The sequence below is a fragment of the Phytophthora cinnamomi genome, assembly GCF_018691715.1.
Source record: "Phytophthora cinnamomi strain GKB4 chromosome Unknown Contig0, whole genome shotgun sequence".
In the NCBI taxonomy this organism is placed as follows: domain Eukaryota; phylum Oomycota; class Peronosporomycetes; order Peronosporales; family Peronosporaceae; genus Phytophthora; species Phytophthora cinnamomi.
The window spans coordinates 2,061,049-2,085,755 of NW_027150933.1; the positions used below are offsets into that span (position 1 = coordinate 2,061,049).

The 24,707-nt window shown below is 50.3% G+C and overlaps 1 protein-coding gene across 1 annotated transcript; it reads left to right on the plus strand.

The window, feature by feature from the left end:
- Window positions 1-12,241: 12,241 nt before the first annotated feature.
- On the plus strand, window positions 12,242-13,293 carry IUM83_02006 (uncharacterized protein; the record flags this gene model as incomplete). The annotated part of the gene is made up of 2 exons (XM_067925901.1): window positions 12,242-12,394; window positions 12,892-13,293. 2 exons carry the CDS (start codon window positions 12,242-12,244, stop codon window positions 13,291-13,293), a joined length of 555 nt encoding a protein of 184 aa, XP_067800885.1.
- Window positions 13,294-24,707: the final 11,414 nt, after the last annotated feature.

Consider the following 24,707-nt stretch of genomic DNA (forward strand, 5'->3'; position numbering starts at 1 on the left):
TGAAAATAATTGCCAAGGTTGCACTACTGCAGCAATGGATGGCGCTGCGAGGAAAGGTTTCATGAGCGTGGTGCAGTGGTTACACTCGAATCGCAGTGAAGGCTGCACGACAGCGGCGATGGATCGAGCGGCACAGAACGGCCACTTGGATGTGGTGGCATGGCTGCACAAACATCGATCGGAGGGCTGCACTACTCAAGCAATGGACAAAGCTGCAAGTTTTGGCTTTTTGGGGATTGTGAAGTGGCTACATGTTCATCGAAAAGAAGGATGCACCTTTACAGCCATGGATAGCGCTGCTGAGAGTGGTCATTTAGATGTGGTCAAGTGGCTTAGTGCTAATCGATCGGAGAACTGCACGACGACCGCGATGGATATGTCTGCCGCCAGGGGAAATCTGGAGATGGTGCGATGGCTGCACGATAACCGCAGCGAAGGGTGTTCTGTTGCCGCCATGGACCGAGCCGCCGCAAATGGACACCTTGATGTCGTAAAATTTCTCCATGAAAACCGAAAAGAGGGTTGTACCGATGCTGCCATGCATCGCGCTGCCGTTGGTGGTTTCCTAGAAGTGGTAAAATACCTACACGAAAATCGGAGCGAAGGTTGCACTGCTGCGACTATGGACATGGCTGCATCTCGAGGACAATTGGAGGTTGTGATGTTTTTGCACGGGAATCGGAGTGAGGGATGCAGTACCGAAGCGATGGATGCGGCGGCAGGTAGAGGCCACCTTGACGTTGTGAAGTTTTTGCATCGTGAACGTACCGAGGGTTGTACGACGCGTGCCATGGATAGCGCGTGCAGTGCGGGACATTTACATGTTGTCCAATGGCTCTACAGGCACCGAACCGAGGGCTGCAGCCCCGCAGCGATTAAAGATGCTGTGTCTCGCGGAAATTTTGAAATCGTCATGTACCTGTATGCAGAGCGGCCGCTGGAGTTCCGCTTCCCTCCAGCATGTATTTTGTCGGCTTCCCGCCTCGAAATCATGGAGTGGCTGCTTCAACATTGTCAACATGAGCTTACTGGCTGCGAGTTCTTGGCGGATCGATCGAACTGGTATCTGAACGAGTGGCTACGAGAAAGGGGGTTCAGCTTTGTCAGTCAGAATGATTCCTTGGTTTGCTGGAAGTGGGGAAACCCCAGTGAAAATGCTGTCTAGATCATATATCGACGCTCAGGGAGTGACGTAACGTCTAACCGAATTCAACGCTTTCATTGACAGTGGTTTACGCCACAACTTGTCAACAGGTACCCTTTGTTCAAATGGAAAATACCAGCGCAAGTCGAGCCTGCTGCCCTGTGCAGTCATCGCGGTGGGAGGAAATCCCATTTCGCTTCTCCAGAAACTAAAATGGAGCAACGCTGGGGTTTCCTGGCTCCCTGGGGCAGCACACTCAAGCGGATCGTCAGCTACGTGGGTGACTAGGCTAATGAGAAGGTCTGGATGAAGCAAACACTGTCCATGTCAGTGCCTATGTGCCAAGAGGATCACGATGCAAATGACAAAGAGGCTTTTCGAAAATAATTCAGAGGACGATGTACAGGTCATGGCGCTACTGGCCTCTGTGGCCCACGACGATTATGCTGCGTGGAGATATTTACTGGAGAAGGTACGCTCCGTCAACTTCGATGTCGAAGGAGAACCAATGTACGAGGACAAAATCCCTGTTCGATACGTCATAGTTCTAGACCAACGGACATGCCGGGTGGCGATCACGATCTCGAGACCCACGAGTACGACCTGCTCTTCATCTTTGGGCCGCATCAGCGCCTCCATGCCAGTTAGGAATATTTGACAGCGTTGCAACAAGTCGCTGCTCTTGATCAAAACCTGCAGCGACGCAATGAAGGGTTTAACTTCAGAGTTCCTGTGAGGGTGGAGTTTGCTCCTCCTGACGAGGGCGATGACGGCTAGACGCCGGATTAGCCGAGCGGATTTTGAAGGAACAGCAGGAAACGTACGGTCTGTCTACTGGAGACCAAGCGCCAGCACCTGAAGAATGGAGATGCACCTTGGTATTTTTGGAGCGGATGATTGGCAAGTTGAGCATTCTCGAGCTGTGTGATGAGATGAAAGCCAGCGCTTAAACCCCGCTGCTCCAGAATTCGTGTATTTCTCTGCTGTTTTTGAGTTTGGAGAGTCATTCTTTGCCATTGGTGGGATCTTATGACCAGATTATTTCAAGTATATTTGACAGCACTACCGTATGCGGCCTCCAGAGATCGCTAATACTTCGAAGTACTAGCTATGACGACCCTACACTGTGGGCCCAGAGGTGATAAGTCGTGTTCACTGCAACTGGGCGAGATCGAGATCAATTGGGATTCTGATATGCGAATTCACGACATTGGTGCGATGTGTTCCGCAATGTTACACTCTCAGATGAAAAAAACAGTTATCAATACGGCTCTGGATGAGCGTACGAGACCCAGAGAAAAACCAGAACTGGTGGAATGGATGGCCTCTGCGCTGTTTTCGGAGCGGGTTCGGATATGCTCCTCTGTGGATTCTCTGGCATTCATGATAAATTGCAGTATGAGTGCGCCCGACATGGAAGCCTTCTCATCCATGCTTACGTCCGACCACCCAGAAGAAGATCTGTTTGATTCGTCTCGGCAGGCAAGCTTTTCATACGCATGCTCTAGTACTTCAAAGCGAGATACAATATGTAACGTTGTGGAAGCTTAGGTTGGAAAGGGCAAAATGAAAAGTGATATTGTAACTTAAAGTCCGTACTCTCTTGTATTCTAGACTAGCTACTCACTTCATGGCCACTCGTTGTTGAATGCAATAGTTAGTTGACGGGCCGCATCGTAAACTTTACCTTGCAGTCGTCCCGTAATTCATCCCATAACACGTAATAGTACTTCGCGTAAGCATGTGAATGTACATACTATGTACATTCACATGCTTACGCGAAGTACTACAGGTGTACCAGTAGTTCGTTCATTTTTCAGTGGGGTACATTGTTGTCACTTAGAGCCTGTGGTACCAGTAGTTCTGGATACGGATATTTATCACGAGGGTACCACAACGAAGAGCACATTTATCGCAAGGGGGCACAACGAATGAGATTGGTCAAAATACATTAGAGAGCTTGAAGCTGGGTTTCCATCACCAAGGCACCCGAATCCCAACATCGCTGAGCGATTGGCGTTGAATGTGCCAGTGGTCGACGCCGAGAACGAGCTCAAAGGCAACGTCGAGGATACAGCACACGACTGCAGATGTACAGTGCAATGTACTATATGTATTTCCCAAGAAAGCCCACGGCTTTTACCACGATCACCTTCCCGTGATACACCATAATACACCATAAGGAGGGGATGTTTACCGATGTGCAGTGCTGTACACGTAATACCCCTCGCGTGGTTTAGGTTACGGAAAGTTGCGATAGTGATTACACAGGTATTAAATCAAAATGCATTGTCTGATTAACATATTGTATTGATTCAACACAATTTCGAACAGATATCACAGGGTACTGTGTTAAGGGGTAGCTTGTACATGAACGACAGTATCCACCTGTCGTAGCTTAGTAAGTACTGTGGTACTTGTACAGTACAAGTACAAGTTGTATTGGGATTGGTGACCAACCTTACTCACCTCAGATCAAAACGCATTTGTCCGTCCAGCCAGCAAGTCGTTGACGGGCGCACCGTAAACTTTACCTTGCAGTCGTCCCGTAAGTCGTCCCATAACACGTAATAGTACTTCGCGTAAGCATGTGAATGTACATACTATGTACATTCACATGCTTACGCGAAGTACTACAGGTGTACCAGTAGTTCGTTCATTTTTCAGTGGGGTACATTGTTGTCACTTAGAGCCTGTGGTACCAGTAGTTCTGGATACGGATATTTATCACGAGGGTACCACAACGAAGAGCACATTTATCGCAAGGGGGCACAACGAATGAGATTGGTCAAAATACATTAGAGAGCTTGAAGCTGGGTTTCCATCACCAAGGCACCCGAATCCCAACATCGCTGAGCGATTGGCGTTGAATGTGCCAGTGGTCGACGCCGAGAACGAGCTCAAAGGCAACGTCGAGGATACAGCACACGACTGCAGATGTACAGTGCAATGTACTATATGTATTTCCCAAGAAAGCCCACGGCTTTTACCACGATCACCTTCCCGTGATACACCATAATACACCATAAGGAGGGGATGTTTACCGATGTGCAGTGCTGTACACGTAATACCCCTCGCGTGGTTTAGGTTACGGAAAGTTGCGATAGTGATTACACAGGTATTAAATCAAAATGCATTGTCTGATTAACATATTGTATTGATTCAACACAATTTCGAACAGATATCACAGGGTACTGTGTTAAGGGGTAGCTTGTACATGAACGACAGTATCCACCTGTCGTAGCTTAGTAAGTACTGTGGTACTTGTACAGTACAAGTACAAGTTGTATTGGGATTGGTGACCAACCTTACTCACCTCAGATCAAAACGCATTTGTCCGTCCAGCCAGCAAGTCGTTGACGGGCGCACCGTAAACTTTACCTTGCAGTCGTCCCGTAAGTCGTCCCATAACACGTAATAGTACTTCGCGTAAGCATGTGAATGTACATACTATGTACATTCACATGCTTACGCGAAGTACTACAGGTGTACCAGTAGTTCGTTCATTTTTCAGTGGGGTACATTGTTGTCACTTAGAGCCTGTGGTACCAGTAGTTCTGGATACGGATATTTATCACGAGGGTACCACAACGAAGAGCACATTTATCGCAAGGGGGCACAACGAATGAGATTGGTCAAAATACATTAGAGAGCTTGAAGCTGGGTTTCCATCACCAAGGCACCCGAATCCCAACATCGCTGAGCGATTGGCGTTGAATGTGCCAGTGGTCGACGCCGAGAACGAGCTCAAAGGCAACGTCGAGGATACAGCACACGACTGCAGATGTACAGTGCAATGTACTATATGTATTTCCCAAGAAAGCCCACGGCTTTTACCACGATCACCTTCCCGTGATACACCATAATACACCATAAGGAGGGGATGTTTACCGATGTGCAGTGCTGTACACGTAATACCCCTCGCGTGGTTTAGGTTACGGAAAGTTGCGATAGTGATTACACAGGTATTAAATCAAAATGCATTGTCTGATTAACATATTGTATTGATTCAACACAATTTCGAACAGATATCACAGGGTACTGTGTTAAGGGGTAGCTTGTACATGAACGACAGTATCCACCTGTCGTAGCTTAGTAAGTACTGTGGTACTTGTACAGTACAAGTACAAGTTGTATTGGGATTGGTGACCAACCTTACTCACCTCAGATCAAAACGCATTTGTCCGTCCAGCCAGCAAGTCGTTGACGGGCGCACCGTAAACTTTACCTTGCAGTCGTCCCGTAAGTCGTCCCATAACACGTAATAGTACTTCGCGTAAGCATGTGAATGTACATACTATGTACATTCACATGCTTACGCGAAGTACTACAGGTGTACCAGTAGTTCGTTCATTTTTCAGTGGGGTACATTGTTGTCACTTAGAGCCTGTGGTACCAGTAGTTCTGGATACGGATATTTATCACGAGGGTACCACAACGAAGAGCACATTTATCGCAAGGGGGCACAACGAATGAGATTGGTCAAAATACATTAGAGAGCTTGAAGCTGGGTTTCCATCACCAAGGCACCCGAATCCCAACATCGCTGAGCGATTGGCGTTGAATGTGCCAGTGGTCGACGCCGAGAACGAGCTCAAAGGCAACGTCGAGGATACAGCACACGACTGCAGATGTACAGTGCAATGTACTATATGTATTTCCCAAGAAAGCCCACGGCTTTTACCACGATCACCTTCCCGTGATACACCATAATACACCATAAGGAGGGGATGTTTACCGATGTGCAGTGCTGTACACGTAATACCCCTCGCGTGGTTTAGGTTACGGAAAGTTGCGATAGTGATTACACAGGTATTAAATCAAAATGCATTGTCTGATTAACATATTGTATTGATTCAACACAATTTCGAACAGATATCACAGGGTACTGTGTTAAGGGGTAGCTTGTACATGAACGACAGTATCCACCTGTCGTAGCTTAGTAAGTACTGTGGTACTTGTACAGTACAAGTACAAGTTGTATTGGGATTGGTGACCAACCTTACTCACCTCAGATCAAAACGCATTTGTCCGTCCAGCCAGCAAGTCGTTGACGGGCGCACCGTAAACTTTACCTTGCAGTCGTCCCGTAAGTCGTCCCATAACACGTAATAGTACTTCGCGTAAGCATGTGAATGTACATACTATGTACATTCACATGCTTACGCGAAGTACTACAGGTGTACCAGTAGTTCGTTCATTTTTCAGTGGGGTACATTGTTGTCACTTAGAGCCTGTGGTACCAGTAGTTCTGGATACGGATATTTATCACGAGGGTACCACAACGAAGAGCACATTTATCGCAAGGGGGCACAACGAATGAGATTGGTCAAAATACATTAGAGAGCTTGAAGCTGGGTTTCCATCACCAAGGCACCCGAATCCCAACATCGCTGAGCGATTGGCGTTGAATGTGCCAGTGGTCGACGCCGAGAACGAGCTCAAAGGCAACGTCGAGGATACAGCACACGACTGCAGATGTACAGTGCAATGTACTATATGTATTTCCCAAGAAAGCCCACGGCTTTTACCACGATCACCTTCCCGTGATACACCATAATACACCATAAGGAGGGGATGTTTACCGATGTGCAGTGCTGTACACGTAATACCCCTCGCGTGGTTTAGGTTACGGAAAGTTGCGATAGTGATTACACAGGTATTAAATCAAAATGCATTGTCTGATTAACATATTGTATTGATTCAACACAATTTCGAACAGATATCACAGGGTACTGTGTTAAGGGGTAGCTTGTACATGAACGACAGTATCCACCTGTCGTAGCTTAGTAAGTACTGTGGTACTTGTACAGTACAAGTACAAGTTGTATTGGGATTGGTGACCAACCTTACTCACCTCAGATCAAAACGCATTTGTCCGTCCAGCCAGCAAGTCGTTGACGGGCGCACCGTAAACTTTACCTTGCAGTCGTCCCGTAAGTCGTCCCATAACACGTAATAGTACTTCGCGTAAGCATGTGAATGTACATACTATGTACATTCACATGCTTACGCGAAGTACTACAGGTGTACCAGTAGTTCGTTCATTTTTCAGTGGGGTACATTGTTGTCACTTAGAGCCTGTGGTACCAGTAGTTCTGGATACGGATATTTATCACGAGGGTACCACAACGAAGAGCACATTTATCGCAAGGGGGCACAACGAATGAGATTGGTCAAAATACATTAGAGAGCTTGAAGCTGGGTTTCCATCACCAAGGCACCCGAATCCCAACATCGCTGAGCGATTGGCGTTGAATGTGCCAGTGGTCGACGCCGAGAACGAGCTCAAAGGCAACGTCGAGGATACAGCACACGACTGCAGATGTACAGTGCAATGTACTATATGTATTTCCCAAGAAAGCCCACGGCTTTTACCACGATCACCTTCCCGTGATACACCATAATACACCATAAGGAGGGGATGTTTACCGATGTGCAGTGCTGTACACGTAATACCCCTCGCGTGGTTTAGGTTACGGAAAGTTGCGATAGTGATTACACAGGTATTAAATCAAAATGCATTGTCTGATTAACATATTGTATTGATTCAACACAATTTCGAACAGATATCACAGGGTACTGTGTTAAGGGGTAGCTTGTACATGAACGACAGTATCCACCTGTCGTAGCTTAGTAAGTACTGTGGTACTTGTACAGTACAAGTACAAGTTGTATTGGGATTGGTGACCAACCTTACTCACCTCAGATCAAAACGCATTTGTCCGTCCAGCCAGCAAGTCGTTGACGGGCCGCACCGTAAACTTTACTTTGCAGTCGTCCCGTAAGTCGTCCCATAACACGTAATAGTACTTCGCGTAAGCATGTGAATGTACATACTATGTACATTCACATGCTTACGCGAAGTACTACAGGTGTACCAGTAGTTCGTTCATTTTTCAGTGGGGTACATTGTTGTCACTTAGAGCCTGTGGTACCAGTAGTTCTGGATACGGATATTTATCACGAGGGTACCACAACGAAGAGCACATTTATCGCAAGGGGGCACAACGAATGAGATTGGTCAAAATACATTAGAGAGCTTGAAGCTGGGTTTCCATCACCAAGGCACCCGAATCCCAACATCGCTGAGCGATTGGCGTTGAATGTGCCAGTGGTCGACGCCGAGAACGAGCTCAAAGGCAACGTCGAGGATACAGCACACGACTGCAGATGTACAGTGCAATGTACTATATGTATTTCCCAAGAAAGCCCACGGCTTTTACCACGATCACCTTCCCGTGATACACCATAATACACCATAAGGAGGGGATGTTTACCGATGTGCAGTGCTGTACACGTAATACCCCTCGCGTGGTTTAGGTTACGGAAAGTTGCGATAGTGATTACACAGGTATTAAATCAAAATGCATTGTCTGATTAACATATTGTATTGATTCAACACAATTTCGAACAGATATCACAGGGTACTGTGTTAAGGGGTAGCTTGTACATGAACGACAGTATCCACCTGTCGTAGCTTAGTAAGTACTGTGGTACTTGTACAGTACAAGTACAAGTTGTATTGGGATTGGTGACCAACCTTACTCACCTCAGATCAAAACGCATTTTTCCGTCCAGCCAGCAAGTCCGTCTGCAAGAAGTCCGCCGCTACGATGCATTATCGTGGCGCCTTATTACTAGCTGCCACCGTCCTCTTCTCAAGCGTCAATGGCCAAGCGACTGGTACCGCCAACATGGTCACACCCAATGTCCCAGGTGTCGGTATACCTCATCTGCGCGCTGATGCCCAGTACAGCGCTCTCACCAAGAGAATGCTGAGGACTGTCAACCCACAGGGCGAAGACGAAGACAGGGTTGGGGGTGTCTTGGGCAGGCTGGTATCGAGGACGGACGATGAGATGAAAGGTTGGCTAAAGAACAGCGTTTCTACGGATACTGTGCTCGTGAGGTTGAACGAACATGGAAGAGTGCACAATAGCCTGAGCGGCCCGGCAATCAAGAGGTTGGCCAAGTACATTTCCAAGTACAATAAAAAGTTCGACACTCAAGAGACGATGGTCGGGACCCTCACGCGAGGCTATAGTGATGAAGCAGTCGCTAAGATGATCCAAGCTGAAATGAGGTCTCGTGACACGACGACGAAGGCTTTTGCGGAAAAGTTAGCGGCTGAGCAAAATCGCCTCTGGTTTAATGGAGAGGGGAATTCTCCTCTTGATATTTTCCAGCGACTAAACCTCGTGAACAGTAATGCTGGGTTTAGCGCATTGAGAGGTGATGCGTATGAAGCTGGGCGTCGCTACTTGGCCTATTTCAACGCGCATAAGCGAGGAAGCGATATTTCAGAATTCCAAGTGTTGAGGGAAGGGTACGGGAATCACCAGTTGGCATTAATGATTGAACATGGAAAAAGGGATGACCTTCTAGGCGAAACTGCCCGGAGCATGCGGCGTGCGCAGTTCAAGTACTGGGACGAAGAACTAACGGTGAAGCCAGAAAGCATTTATAGCAACGTGTTCAATCTGGGGCGTGGTCAGCACACCGGAACCGATCAAGCCATTGTGAACGAGTACGCCGCATATTTGGAAATAGGCGAGAGCCTTCGGACGAACAGGGCGAATAGACAACCACATCCCGTTCGTCGTCTTCTCCACTGACCACTACCTACATCGAGGACGAGAAAGGCACGTGCATCGGCGTATGTCATAACCATTTTAATTCCGACCGTTTTCCTGAGGAATAAAGAACAAACACACCGACGCACGTACACCTTCTTCCGCTCGTGCATGTTTGTTCGGATGCCGCGTCTATCGTTTTAGGTATTTAGTTTCAATTGAAATCCGTGCCATCCGTTTCAGTTAGGCCGCTATTTTAAAAGACAGCGGCCTAACTGATCCAGTAATACTGACTTTGTCGAGCATGTGCGGTATACCAACATTACGTATTTTAAACATTCCAACAAGCTGGTAATGGGATACAAATACACATATCCAAAGAAAATAAAGGGCCTTGTCCGATGGCGCAGCGAGCAGATGCGACCGAGGAGTTCCTGGAAACGCTGCGGGTAATTTCCCGAAGAGCCGCGGTTGGGAGATATTCGACTACAGAAATGGTGGTTCAGAGGGAATAGAGGATGTCTAATGTAACGTTTAGGGCCGTCTGTGTTGCGTCTGGGTTTCTACGAAGCATTTATCCACTGGAGCCGATGAGAGTAGACTAGACCTCGAACAACTGCCTATTGCGCATGGACTGGTGGACTTGTTAATGAAATTGATGCTGGGCAACGTTTGGTTTTCATTCCTGTCAATTTACCCTGGCATGACCAACAAGCATGGATAAGACGTAGATAGCGTGGCACAGGACTGTGCGAAACCAGTTCCAAGTCGTGGTAAAAGTTTTCTGGCCAACCGCCTTTTCCCGTGCAGCTAGAAAGAAAAATTCTTGCTGCACAATTGACTGCATCATCTGGGGAGTGGATGATGAGTCGGGTGAAGGAGCTTCTTACGCCCTTGGTACGACACGTTCGCCCGAATTTGGGCAGATTGAGTTTTCATCCAGCGGATTGAGCGGCTGGTGCCTGTGATAACACATTTTGTAGTACATGACTCCGGCTTGTTTCGAATTAGGACACGCCTCCTTTGCATAGTTAGATAAGATATAGGGCCCATACGAAGCCATACCACCCACGCCAAGCATGTCATTTTTCTTCATCGTCGTCGGAGGACATTGACTCGATGCGGAGGAGACATCTTAGCCGCCGTTGATGAATTTGATACAGAAACGAATAAGGTGGGTGGGATTTTGGTTGTTGGGGGAGTGTACGATGTTTTCAACACCTCCGAGTCCCAGAAGCCGCAAGCTGTGACCTGCTTCCACTGGTTCCTGGACCGTGTATTCAGGTGACGGAGCGCACCAGCGAAATGTACCTTCATCATTAAGTGAGCTTAGCAGCACCCCTGAGAGTGATGAGAGCAGTGCTTAACCGCACGACGTTGGTCGACGGCGCCTGGCACAAGTCTAAATATAAGCGATAACGAGGAGAGACTCCAGACGACGCAACGGTAGCTACACCAGCAAGACAACAACCATGCTGAGGTCGTGAATGTAGTGATAGTGCGCTGAGCGAAACTCCACCCACACGGCGAATGACGACAGGCAAGCCAATGACACCTCGCCAATTTCCATGTATCGACGATAGTACTTGCATCATTGCTTCAGAATGCCCATTGGATTGGTTTAACAAAGCCTTTGCTGCGACGTTTGGAAGGTTCAGCTATTTGACGTACTCTCTCATCTTCTGCTGAGTTGACCATCGGACTGTTATCGGGCTCCACTTTACAGCCCTTGGTGCTGTACTTGAAGCGCGTTGGCTGCTTTTCACATCCTTGGATTTGCCTCTATCCACACATGTCACCAACCCAGCTCAGCCACATTTTGCAGTAACTACTGACCATGATTTCCGACAGGAAGTTCTTCACCTGGGGGGACCTCAAGATTGCGCTGAATCTGTTCTGCTATATCTATGGTATGAAAGGTCTGGCGATTTCTCTCGAACGGGTCCAGTAGTAGCTCTCATCGGCATGGTCTTCATTGTCTTCACCAACGCCTACGCCTTTGTATCTCCGTCGTGTGCTGGATGCATCAAGATCTACAATGACCTGGGTGAGTAGGGCATGGGCAGGTTAGATTGTTGGCTCTCGGCCACCTCTCACGTGGCCTCATTCTTGCTTAACCCTTGCGTGTTCCTCGTTTTGGGTTTTGGAGAACGGAGTCAGTGCGCTTAGCTGACTTCCGGATGACCGAGTGGCTTGGTTGCCTGGTCTCGACGAGGACCGCCACCGATGTCCCGAAAGGGCCGAACCGCTGGGGACAACCTAGCCCAGGACAATAGGCGCTGACTAGCTCGGCGATTGTTGTGTCTGTTGCAAGGTCTATTGTGTGCGTTATGCTACACCACAACCGGTGCTGCGACCCGGGAACAGGGTGTGTGTTGTCATAGGTACCAAATAACCCTGTTTCGAGTGAGAACAAGTGAGCAGGATAGCCAAGGGATTGTCTACGCCGAGTCGGAGAAGCCCAGTGCGAGCTGGATTACCGGCGGAGATATTAGACTCGGCGAGTCCGCTGACTGCGCCCATGACGATGGACGCGGTCCAGAGCGTTCAGTTCGAGGATGGCGACGCTCGAGGCCAAGGGTATTATGATGGGTATGAGGAGAAGGAAGAAGTCGACAGACATATCAAGTTGATAGCTAAGTTACTCAGCGAATTGGAGGAGTTGTCGCTCCAGGTGAGTTGGATGGGTAATCCGCGTTCTGTGGAGCGCCACCTCGTCACCAAGCTTAGCGCAAGTGCCGACGAAGGCAAAGATGATGATGATCAATGAGTTGCTCAAGAGGAATGTCCTTCCCTTATTCCAAGAGCAACCCATAACGCTGACACGCCGAGTGCCAATAAGGTCTTCAGTCGACCCGGTGAGGAGATTAGAACTCACAGCGAGTGGGTGATGATATTTGCGCCGGTCGCAATGACGCAAACGTAGTGGCTGGTGCAGGGGCCTGAGCTGAATCACCCAATCAACAGCGCCAGTCTGGGCCAACTCGTCGAGGACACGGCGCTGCTGCTGAAGGCGATGGGTTATCGCTGCACGAGCCACCCCAACACCCTGATTTTATCGGGCTGGGATGTTCGCCGAGCTGGAAGCTAGCTGATCCATCGGAAGCGTCGTTTGCACGCCGAGTTCGGCCTGGAGCGGGCTTAGGAGTCAAGCAGACAACTGATAAGCAGACCGTTGACTTCGGTGAAGACCCAGGCAAGTTCCTCTGCCCGGAGACGAAGAAGTCCGAGATGCCTGAGAAGTTCCGGTCGACGGTGGGAACTTCGTACTTTGACGACTCTAATATGCTGACACCGAGGAAGGTCACGCCGAGTCGTGGTCGCTATGGCCCCCTGTACGACCCCAGCGACGAAGCTGAACTCGACGAGGACACATGGGACGACAGGGGTCACCTCGACGAGTTGGTGAAGGTACTGATCCACCGACTCAGTTACGATGAGGAAGAGCAGGCAGACACCAGGTGCCTGGAAGTCCGTATCCACTTCTCGTTCGACAAGATCACTGAGTTCGAAGGCAGGTGGTATTGCTTTGAAGACTTCATCTATAAGATGAAGGGGACTCGTCGACCATAAAACTCGTGGTGCGAGCCATTCTCGCTGAGTCTTGGCCGGGCGACCAAGAACTCATATCGCCAGCTGCCATAAAAGACGCAGCAGCGCTGAAGCTACTCAGCGAGGCGTTCTTCGATTACTACTGCTCGCAATACGACCAGTCAGCGCGTACCCGATACTACTCGGCTTCGCGCAAGGAGAACAAACCAATATGCGACGTCCCCATCCGACTTAGCGGCTATACCCGCACCACCAAGATCCAGTACGGAATGGGTGGTGCCGATGCAGCCGACCACGTCGAGCAGTTCCTACTCAACTCCGGTGACGACGAAGCCATGATTTTGTTGTATCCACTTCAACTCACCGACATTCAGCGGGTGGAGCAAATCATCAACAAGAAGATACTCGGTGAGAAGTGGAAGAAGTAACACAACCGTACGACTGGCAGCCGAGGAAGCGAAACTCGGTGGTGTGACGGCACTCGGCGAGATGACCGCCGAGAGCGTCATCGAGAGAGTCGCTGGGATGATCGACGCGAGTCGCGCCGAGATGATTGCCGCAGAGTCGAAACTTCCGAGTCAATGTGGTGGATGCTTCAGTGGATGACTTGTATCGTGGACCTAGTCGAGTCGGCGAGTCAGCGGATATGAGTCTTGGAGCGGCGATGACGATTATAGCAGCTTCAGCGAAGCTGACTCCGACAAGAGTCAGAATTAGGTGGACGCCGGAGCTATGAGTGACCAACCGCAGGCCAAGGCGACTCGGCGGAGCGACGCAGGGGTGACCGCCCAGCTCGACGAGATGACACCCGCGACAGGCGGACCTATGACCACCGAGATCGCAGATGTAAATTCAATGAACGTGTTTGCTAGGGACTGTGCGCGGCATGTGGCAGCAACAGCTACTTAGTGCACTTCTGTCCCCGGCGATGTAAGTTCTGGAAGCAAGTTCACGAGGTGGAGCGCTGCGAGATGTTCCAGCGGCTCGAGAAGCTTACCGAGTTCGTCCGCGTGTCTGTGGACAAGCCGGCGGTGCCCGCTCACCTCGAAGATATTTACGAACCGAAGGTTTTAAACTAGGCGACCGACTGTGTTGGATAAGATCAGGCTGCCGCTGTCAGCTGGGCCGGCGGTCAAAGCGAACATCGTGTAATATGGATTCGACGAACGTGAATGTGAAATTGATTGAAATGATGAACTCAGCGACCAAGTGGAAGGTCGCCGAGCTATTACGAGAATGGCAAGAGAGATCAAGCTGAGTGCTGACGAAATAGACCACTTTGCGGTGATGAGACTGCACTAAGGTGAACTCATGGGGCGGTGGTGTGCGAGAAGTACGATCACCGAGTTTACGGTGTATCGGGATAATCGGCGAGTTTGCTAGATCCAACTTCCCAACAGCGCCCGGACACCGAATAACAGAGGGGGTCCCCCGATGATCCGTGACCTGTGCTGAACTCCTCACCTTGTGTACCCGTCTGCAGGACTGGATCTTGTTCCTCTGGTGTTTTCCGAAGGATCCAAGTATTGAAGTAGGAAAGTTTTGGCGAGACGCGGGGATCCGATGGAGCAGCGCGGAAATTTTCACTCTGCTCGCGGTTTTTGATCCAGATCAAGTGGTTCCCGACTTGGATTTGGCGGGCTGGATCTGGATCCGGCTGAGGGGTTGCCTTGTGGTGTGTTGCAGGCCTTTGTTGCGCCGTGGTAGCCCGCCCTTTGTCGTACTTGCCGCTTCCTATAGCGAGATCAGGGTAGTTGATAATCACGGATCCACCCGGCCAAGTAGTTAACTCCCGGTGATCTGGGATCTGCATTTGTAGGGAGTCCACTAGGAAGATTGATCTGGCCAATATATTATCTAGATTAATCAACCTATACTAGATCTGCTACCCAGTAACTTGCCATTTGTTGGTGGGTCAATATCGATCCCCAACCCAGGCGAAGGCACTTGCGCTGTCCATGGCAAATTTGACTCTGATTTATGGCTATGTCCAATCCTACCCCAAAAACCTATCACCCAATCTGCAGCGGGGCTGCCGTAGCTTTGGGTCAGGGGAAGACGGGTTAGACTCACCGAGTCTTAGCAAAGGATAAGGGTCGTTCTAATACCAGAACGACGTACGAGTCCGTACACCCTACGGACTCCAAGAGTCAACACAATCTCTTAAGTGTAAATCCCAAACTGAATGTATTTATTTTTGTCTTGGTGTAAATATATGGCGCTCACTATCTAGCATAATGAACCCTGGTCTTTTGTATATCTAATGGCTACAAAACCACCTACAAAGTTTCCTACTGATTTAGGTTAAGATCTGGACCCCACAACTCATGTGTGTCCCGCACTCTTTCGGGCAAGCTTCGTGTAACCCCGGTACACCCTCTCCCACCAAACCGTGGACACTACATGTCCGGTGTGGTGAAGTTGTTCTCGAAGAATTTGGAAATGTGATAATGAGGGATCCGGACCATGTCATAAAACCGCAAGACTGACAGAGCTGGATCTAGATCCAAGGAGCGACAGCAGATTATTACAAGGCGTGAATCTGGGCTATGAAGAACGCAAAGAAGTACATGAAGTGTGTGGATATGACATTCAAGGGCTCCTGAAGGTAGCGAGGGGCATGGGAAAGCTAGATCAAAAGGTTGGATGAATTTGGATTCAGGCCCAGTCTGGATCCAGAATCAGTTGGATCTGATCTGATTCCTGGATCTGGTGTTATGCGGTGGATCTACAGCTGTGGCCTGGCGGAAGTAATCAAGGGACACGCAAGGAAGGTAGACAGTGATGGCAATATATGATCCATAGGGATGATAGGACTTTGGGATTGGACAGAACTTAACGGTAATCAGACCTGAATTTGCTTTGGACATCGCAAGATCTCCCTCCCTCGCCTGGTTCCGGGAACTACAACGGCGTAGAGAGGTTAGCGGTACGAGATCTAGTGTTGGAAATTAATTCTGGATAATATATTGGCCAGATCCAATCTCCTAGAGATCCATCCTAAGCCTAGATCCAAGATCCACCGGATTTATCTACTTGGCAGGCGAATCCAGTCAGCTCTCATAACCCAAGATCCCGTCATAGGAGACGGCAAGTACGACAAAGGAAGACCTGCGAAGGCAAGGAAAGGCGCCACAAACACACCCAAGGCAACCCTTCGGCCGGATCCAGATCTAGGCCACTAGATCCAGATCTAGGCCGCCAGATCCAATTACACGGGTATCGGATCTGGAGCATATACCGCTAGCAGAACGAGGATTTCCGCACTGCTCCACACGGATCCCCGCGTCTCGCAAATACATTCTTACTCCACCGCTTGGACGCTTCGGACGACACCAGAGGAGCAGGATCCAGCCCCACCGACGGGTACACAAGGTGAGAAGCTCAGCATAGATCAGGGATCATCGGGGGACCCCCTCCGTTAGTCGGTGTTCGGGTGCTGTTGGGAAATTGGATCTAGCGATCTCCCAGATTTCGCGGATCCGGCTACACCACAATGGTGCGCGCACCCGGATCTTCTGGTGACTTGGGATTTCACCGGGAGTCCCAAGAAGATGTTCAAGTGAAGAAGGAACAAGGGGACCAGGCGCCGTCGGAGTTTGGATCTACGACAACGCCGCTGAATGGAGCTAGATCCACAGATCGACAGAGTGCTGGGAGGACCTCTGTCGACGGAAACGAGGAAAATCCAAATATGAATCTGGAAGATAACCTCAATTTCCTCCCCAGGTCCCTTTCGGGGACCCCGGTGATCTAGACCCATGTCTAGATCCACCAACAATAAAATGTGAGATTGCGTTTTGACTGCGGAGTGGAGCCACCGGACCGAGGTCTAACGGCATCGAGAGTTTGAGAGAAGATGACCGAGGTCTCCTATTGGCTACTCACATTCACCGCGCCAGAGTGGGTACCGGTGACCTGGGTCTGGATCCACATGGGTACATGTGATCTGGATCCAACCACTTCTGATAGTGCTGATCTGGCCTTCTACCGTATGTAGACGTCTTCTGTGTCATCTTGTAGTATTTCCAGTAGTCTCCCTTTGACGCCACATACATCTGATAGCCTCGATCCACCGGCATCGCCAGGTCCACTCGATCTGGCTTCTCTGGTGTCACTTCCGCGGTATTGTGACTCCGTCAGAATCCATCTTTTGTCCATCGCTCCCAATCATCCCTTTCCCGGAATTCGCTTCTCCAGATGACTCTCCACCGCCTTCGGGTCCTTCTTCTCTTGGGGCTCCCTCATCGTTGAATGAGCGCGAGTTTTGTTCCCCAAACGCGGAGAATTGACGAATGGTCAATTCAGAGGTTGACGTGCGGAGACCCCGTGCGTCTAACCTTAGGGGGGGGGATGGTGTAACGGGGTTACGCGCACAAGTGTCTACAAGCCACTTGTGATTTTAACAGATAGGTTATCTGTTAAAAGTGTCAGATACTTCCTCACCTTGGTGTAAGTCACACCAATGGATACATTGAAGTGGGCCACCACAATGAGTGGTCCACACCTACCCTAAGATCCTATTAGTAGAAAGCAGCATCTTGCTACCAATTAGAGACGTGCATATTGGAGGGCTCTGACAGCCAGCCGCTGTTAACCCCTTTCATAGATGATACAACAGCTTTAGCAGATTTAGGAGGAAGATCAATTTACAAACAATACAGTTCTCACTTTACCTAAACTAAGTCACTTGGAGTCTTTCTTTGATTTATATTATACTTGTGTACTCAAGTATAATTAACTCAAGTCATTACTAAGTACTTACGCTTCTTCATACACGTAGCGCGACGTGTAAGCAAAAGTAGTGAGTCATGTTAGACCCACTACAAAGGACGTCAAAATGTTATTCTTTGATGGCATCCACACGCTAAAGTTTGTGTTCGCTTCCAGTCGACTGGCGGACTTCTATGTGGGAGCGGCCTTACGGCTACAACGCGCTGTCATTGTACTCGAAAACGTCGGGGGCATCAACCTGGACCGCCGAGATGGTGTGTACGCCGACGCTCATCTCAGGCGATCATACCCTGTCAAGGTCATCGGGGCGGGTGACATCGGAATCGTCGCAATTGTCAACGCATTCTCTCAGCTGGCTGCAGTTCCAGTACTGGATGCGGAGCGACCGAGGGTCGCCGACACGGCTGTGGTCGATAACCGGCACCTGTTGGTACGCTTCCAGCAGGAGACATGCCCCCTTGCACTGCGAGGGGTTACGCACATCGCATTGGGCGACTTGATGGTGATTCATCATCATCATCTCGTTCACCTGCGTCAACCTTGTTCTCGTTGTTACAGCCCCGAAACACACTACTGGGTTCTGCAAGGTCCGACAGGAGCACCTGGACCAGGCTCGCTCTCGCGGTTTCGTGTATTTACTGGCCAAGTATCACCCTTTATGGTTGGGGGTGCAGCCCAGTATCAGCGCACCGAAGAAAACAGCCTTGACACCTTCCTCGCCACACTCGCACAGGAGCAGGAATCCCAGGCTGCTGATCCGAAGAGTTCGCGCGCCACGCTGGAACCGCCGCCTACCAGCATCGGAGTGCAACCCGAGTGGCCACTACCGAACAAGTTAGGAGGGCGCCAATCGCCTCATCCAGAAGCTAGCGGGAGCAAGCCGAGTCCGGAAGCCACACACGACACACCAGCAACTGGCCAAGCTGGTGAGGACTCATGGTAGTACAGCGCCGGGAGACACGATCCGGTTCCACACACTCAAGGACCTTAACGACCTGCTCCAAATCAGTGGCTACGTAGTGGCGGACTTTGACCTCCCTCAGCTGCATGAATACCCGGGGCTGGTGTTGGACTCGCTGTTGCGGAACAACCTCATTCGCCGCGAACTGGAGGAGTACCAGCACTCTACCCTTCAAGCCATTGTGGACCAAGAAGGTCAGCTGAACGACGGCCAACGGGCTATTTACGACAAAATCATCCAGGCGGCCGAAGCGCCAGTTCAAGGCAACAAACTGTTCTTTAATGACGGTCCGAGAGGTACAGGAAAGTCAACTCTGCTGCGGCATATCCTGGCGAAGGTGAGACTGTCCGGGAAGATCGCGCTTGCACTGGTTTCGAGTGGAAGTGCTTCGCTGTTGCTCATGGGTGGGCGCACAGCGCATTCAACATTCAAGATACCTCTCAAGCTGAACGACAATTCGACGTGTGCGATTACAAGCAATCGCGCCTGAAGATGTTGATCGAGAGGTCCAGTTTGGTTATCTGGGGCGAAGCTCCAATGACCCACAGGCACGCCTTCGAAGCGGTGGAGAGGACTTTGCACGACATCATGGGTAACGACCAGGAGCCCTTTGGAGGGAAAGTATTTGTTCTTTCGGGTGACTTCCGCCAGATGTTGCCGGTGGTAGTGCGCGGCACACCAGCGGAGACCATCGACGCGTGTCTGAAGTCATCTACGCTATGGCGACACTTCAGGCAGCTGCATCTCACGGAAAACATGCGTGTACAATCGGCAAGTAACGAAAGCACCGCCGCAGAGCTCGCGGCATTCTCTGAGTTTCTTCTACAAGTGGGAGAGGGTAGGCACGAAGTCAACAGGTCCCTGGGCAGGGACTTTGTGAAGATACCGCGTGATATGTGATCGGCAATATCTGCGAAGAAGGAGACGACATTAAAGACGAAGCAATCGCACCTGGAGCTGTTCCAAGGGGTTTGAAGAACATTTTTGATAAGATGTGCGCCGACATCAACGATCCCGAGGTTGCGACGGACGAGTACTTCGCCAACATGACCATCTTGACTTCTACCAACGCCATGGTGCACCGCATCAACAAAGCTGTCTCGGATCGACTCTCCGGGGAGGCCCACAAGTATCTATCGGTGGATTCAGTGGATGACGACAACGAAGAAAACTTCTTTGAGCCGGAGCTGTCGCATTCGGGACTATCAACGGGATTCCTCCACACAAGTTTACTTTGAAGCAAGGCGCCACAATTATGATGATGAGAAACCTGAACCCGATATGGGCCTCTGCAACGAAACACGACTACGGGTTGTCCAGCTGAAGCCCCACGTCATTCATGCTACCATAATGTGACGAGGCTCGCTCAGATCTTTCCGGCGATCCCGTCAATAGCCTGCCACCGACGCACTCTATGTCCCACGCACGACCCTTAGTGGATGGGAGAGGGCAGCTGGCTTCAAGGAACCACCGCTTCAACAAGAACTGGCTCGGAGACAATGGACACACTCTCGGCCGAAGCCCCAGGTCTCAGCTGGGAGGCTCAGCTACTTCGCTGAGACTGCTGTGGCTCTGAAGCCATGATGCCTGAAGTTGACTATGGATTAGCTTGACTCCTGCGAAGTTTGGATTGCGGTCACCCCGCCGAGTTACTCTGAGCTCAGATGTCCCGGATAGACACCTGCTGATGGCTGGATGCGTGGCAAATTGAGCCCACCTGGTCTCAGTCGAACTCGTTGCGGCTCGGCTGAGAGTCGGTCAGCTTTGGTGGTGAACGCGCTGAAGTCTCTAAGTCTCAGCTGGAAGAACTGAAGTCCCCGGGTCTCAGCTTGGATCACTGAGACTAGCTGGTCTCAGCTGAAGTCAGTTGGTTTCAGATCTCACAACTCTGATCTTGGATGGTCTCAGCCGGAACAGCTGGAATCTGTATGTCTCGGCTCAGATGTTTCAGCGGGATGTGCTTGGGCTCAGCGGACGCTACGGAGTCTCAGTTTGGCGACCCAGATCTCAGATGATGCGGACACTGGTGGACGCTGATGTCGGGAGTCTCAGTTGGAATCTCGCCTGAGACTATGGGGTCTCAGAGTGGCCGATGGGTACACGGTGAATGCGCGCTGCTGGAGGGTTGTGTCATCAATGATGACGGACTCATATATCAGCCGGGATGGGACCAGCTGTACCCAGATTACGACACACTTTCGGCCAATGAGTCACCGGGGACCAGCTACTCATCACTGATGCTTCGTTGAAGATCTGCTGAACCCATGCCTGACCACGCTGGAGTTTGCTGAGCTCGACCCATTACTGGCTAAAATTCAGGTTGCAGCGCCGAATGCCTTAGGCACGCTGGCAGCTCTCAGGATGGTCTTAGCACTCTTTGTGGGTGCTCTCCGAACGGCGCTGTGCGCCCCCACTTGATAGGTCTTTGTTTGCATGTGTAATAATTGAATCAGAATCGAATTTGCCCCGAAGGACGCGAGTGGGAGTGTTTCCTTGTGTAAAAGGGTGCCGAGGACCGGTTCCATCAAAACTCGAGTCCCCTATGGGCCTTTTGGGTGTGCCTCGATGTGAGGAGGAGATTAATTAGCCATTTTATATTACTACGTGTTCTGGACGACATTACCGACACGTATTTCATATTTCGGGGAGTAAGTGACTCTCCTGAGGTTTCGGCGGAGCGACTACGCGGGGGCTGAAATAGGCTCAAGTCTTCGGTGCGGTTGCTGAATTTCGCTCATTTTGGAGCGTGGTGCGCGGGCGTCCCTGGGTGTAGAGCGAGAACCCAGACTACGGACAGGCTCAAACCGAGCCAATTTGTTCGGGGCCACTCTAGGTCTGAGGGGCGAGTGAAGACCTGCGGAAGCGGCTCTCAGCTGGAGCCGCCGGAGGATGTGTAGAGGCTACGGAGACCGGGTCCAAGGTTTCGGAAGAGGTGGACAAGTTACGTGTGGAGTGTCGTGTTTTGCATTGAAGAAAACCTGGGGCAGATTGGGTTAAACACGTGCGAGTTGAGACCTGTTGAGTGGGGAGCAGGTTTCGTTTGGAGAGCGCTGGAGACATCTGAAGTGGGAACAAGGTTGCTGTGGCTGGCTGACGTCTGGGCCCAAAGCGTAGCCCTAGGAAGAACCGTCAAGGTGATCGCAAGGGAGGTGCACACGCCGCGCCTGACCAAGGACCGGAGCTGAGAAGTTTCATTCGAGCCGTCGTTGGGCTCAGCTGAGGTATGTCAGCTGAGACCCCAAGACTCTAAGCCTTCTGAGCTCTAGTCCGACGTTCGGCGGTCTACGTTTATTCAAGGTTCGATCAGGAAAGCCGGGAATTTGCCCGCACCTCGCCACAATAATGACTGGCGAGCGCATAGGCCAAAACGTTCTAATTCCAAGGATCGTCTTCGTCAGCGAAGGGTACGCACGCGAGTTCCCCTTCCGCTTGCAACGTAAGCAGTTTCCAGTTGTACCAGCTTTCGCCATGACCATCAACAATGCCCAAGGCTAAACTGTCCAGAACCTAGGTTTTTTACCCGACGACACCCTGCTTCTCCCGCGGACAGCTTTATGTGGCGCTGTCGCGAGATACATCCAGGTGCAAGTTCAAGGCTTTGTCGAGTACCCGGAGCTGGAGGAAGACGACAGTGCATATATGCACTGACAACATTGTGTACAGACAGATACTCGAAGATGCTTAGGCGGAGTAGACGATCAGCAGTACACACTTCATAATTATATAATTCCATGACTTTTTGGGAAGTACGTTTTAGTTTAGTTATATATATCTTCGACGAAACCTCGCCCGTCGGAGCGAAGCGAAGGCGGACACCCATACCCCAACGTTACAGCGTTGTCTAAGCGAACCTACCAGCCCGCCGGAGCAAAGCGGAGGCAGGCGGCCCACACTACTGTGACCAAACCTAAAACAACCACCACGAAGCGGCGGCGCTCGCTAGTCCAGAAATTTAGAGAAGCTTTGGCGCCGTGGCGCACGTGGACCAATCCGCGTGGAGATATTTGCTGGAGCACCACTGTGGAGTGGATTTAGGAGTGATGGGAGAGGAACTTTTTCGAAGAAGAAATTGTCGTGCTCTTTCAACTTTACATGATAAAGGGGGCCACGGAATTTAATTTTCCCGAAAAGTCAGCAAGATCTGATCCGGTGGTTTGGGGTCCACCAACGCACCGAAGCGAGCGAGGAATATCTGACCGCGTTGCAAAAGATCGCAGAGTTGGCTGGTAATTTACGGTCGGGTAAACCTGGGGTTAATATCAAGATCCCGATGCGAATACTTTTCGCGGAGACAAGTACTTCGAAAGGTGTGAAGGTGTTACGGGATATCTGGAACGCAGAGAAGATAGTGACAGAGGAGTGGGAGATGTACGACCGCAATGTGGAGAACAAGGTTGCAGAGGCTGGGTCGCTGCGCTGCACGTTTTTGATGGAGCCGATGATTTTGGACTTCAGTGAGTCGGGCATACCGGCTGAGTACGTCGACTTGGTGATCGCGTTGGTGCGTGAAAATGTGTGGTTTTCTCAGGTTTCCTTTTGGACGGGCAGATTGGGCACACTGTACGAAAACCCACATGATTCGATGGTGACATTTGGGGAGCTCATGATGACCCTGTTCAATACTCCCCGCCAGCCGTGTCAGCTCGCACATTGTAGCTTCTCCAGCCGAAGGGAAGGTGCATCTCCATTGCAGCTAGATACAATCGACCGACCTGAATTGCGATTGTACCTTGAGTTATCGTGATTTGCAGTCATTATGCTCGGCTATTGTAACCAACAAAACTGCCAAGAATGTTTCAATGTTGCTTAACATTCTTGGCAGTTTTGTTGGTTACAATAGCCGAGCATAATGACTGCAAATCACGATAACTCAAGGTACAATCGCAATTCAGGTCGGTCGATTGTATCTAGCTGCAATGGAGATGCACCTTCCCTTCGGCTGGAGAAGCTACAATGTGCGAGCTGACACGGCTGGCGGGGAGTATTGAACAGGGTCATCATGAGCTCCCCAAATGTCACCATCGAATCATGTGGGTTTTCGTACAGTGTGCCCAATCTGCCCGTCCAAAAGGAAACCTGAGAAAACCACACATTTTCACGCACCAACGCGATCACCAAGTCGACGTACTCAGCCGGTATGCCCGACTCACTGAAGTCCAAAATCATCGGCTCCATCAAAAACGTGCAGCGCAGCGACCCAGCCTCTGCAACCTTGTTCTCCACATTGCGGTCGTACATCTCCCACTCCTCTGTCACTATCTTCTCTGCGTTCCAGATATCCCGTAACACCTTCACACCTTTCGAAGTACTTGTCTCCGCGAAAAGTATTCGCATCGGGATCTTGATATTAACCCCAGGTTTACCCGACCGTAAATTACCAGCCAACTCTGCGATCTTTTGCAACGCGGTCAGATATTCCTCGCTCGCTTCGGTGCGTTGGTGGACCCCAAACCACCGGATCAGATCTTGCTGACTTTTCGGGAAAATTAAATTCCGTGGCCCCCTTTATCATGTAAAGTTGAAAGAGCACGACAATTTCTTCTTCGAAAAAGTTCCTCTCCCATCACTCCTAAATCCACTCCACAGTGGTGCTCCAGCAAATATCTCCACGCGGATTGGTCCACGTGCGCCACGGCGCCAAGGCTTCTCTAAATTTCTGGATTTTTTCTTGAAATTCCATTTCGGCTGTGCACTAAGGGGAAATTCGTGGTTACTGTCCTCGAAGCGCGCAGGGGGTACA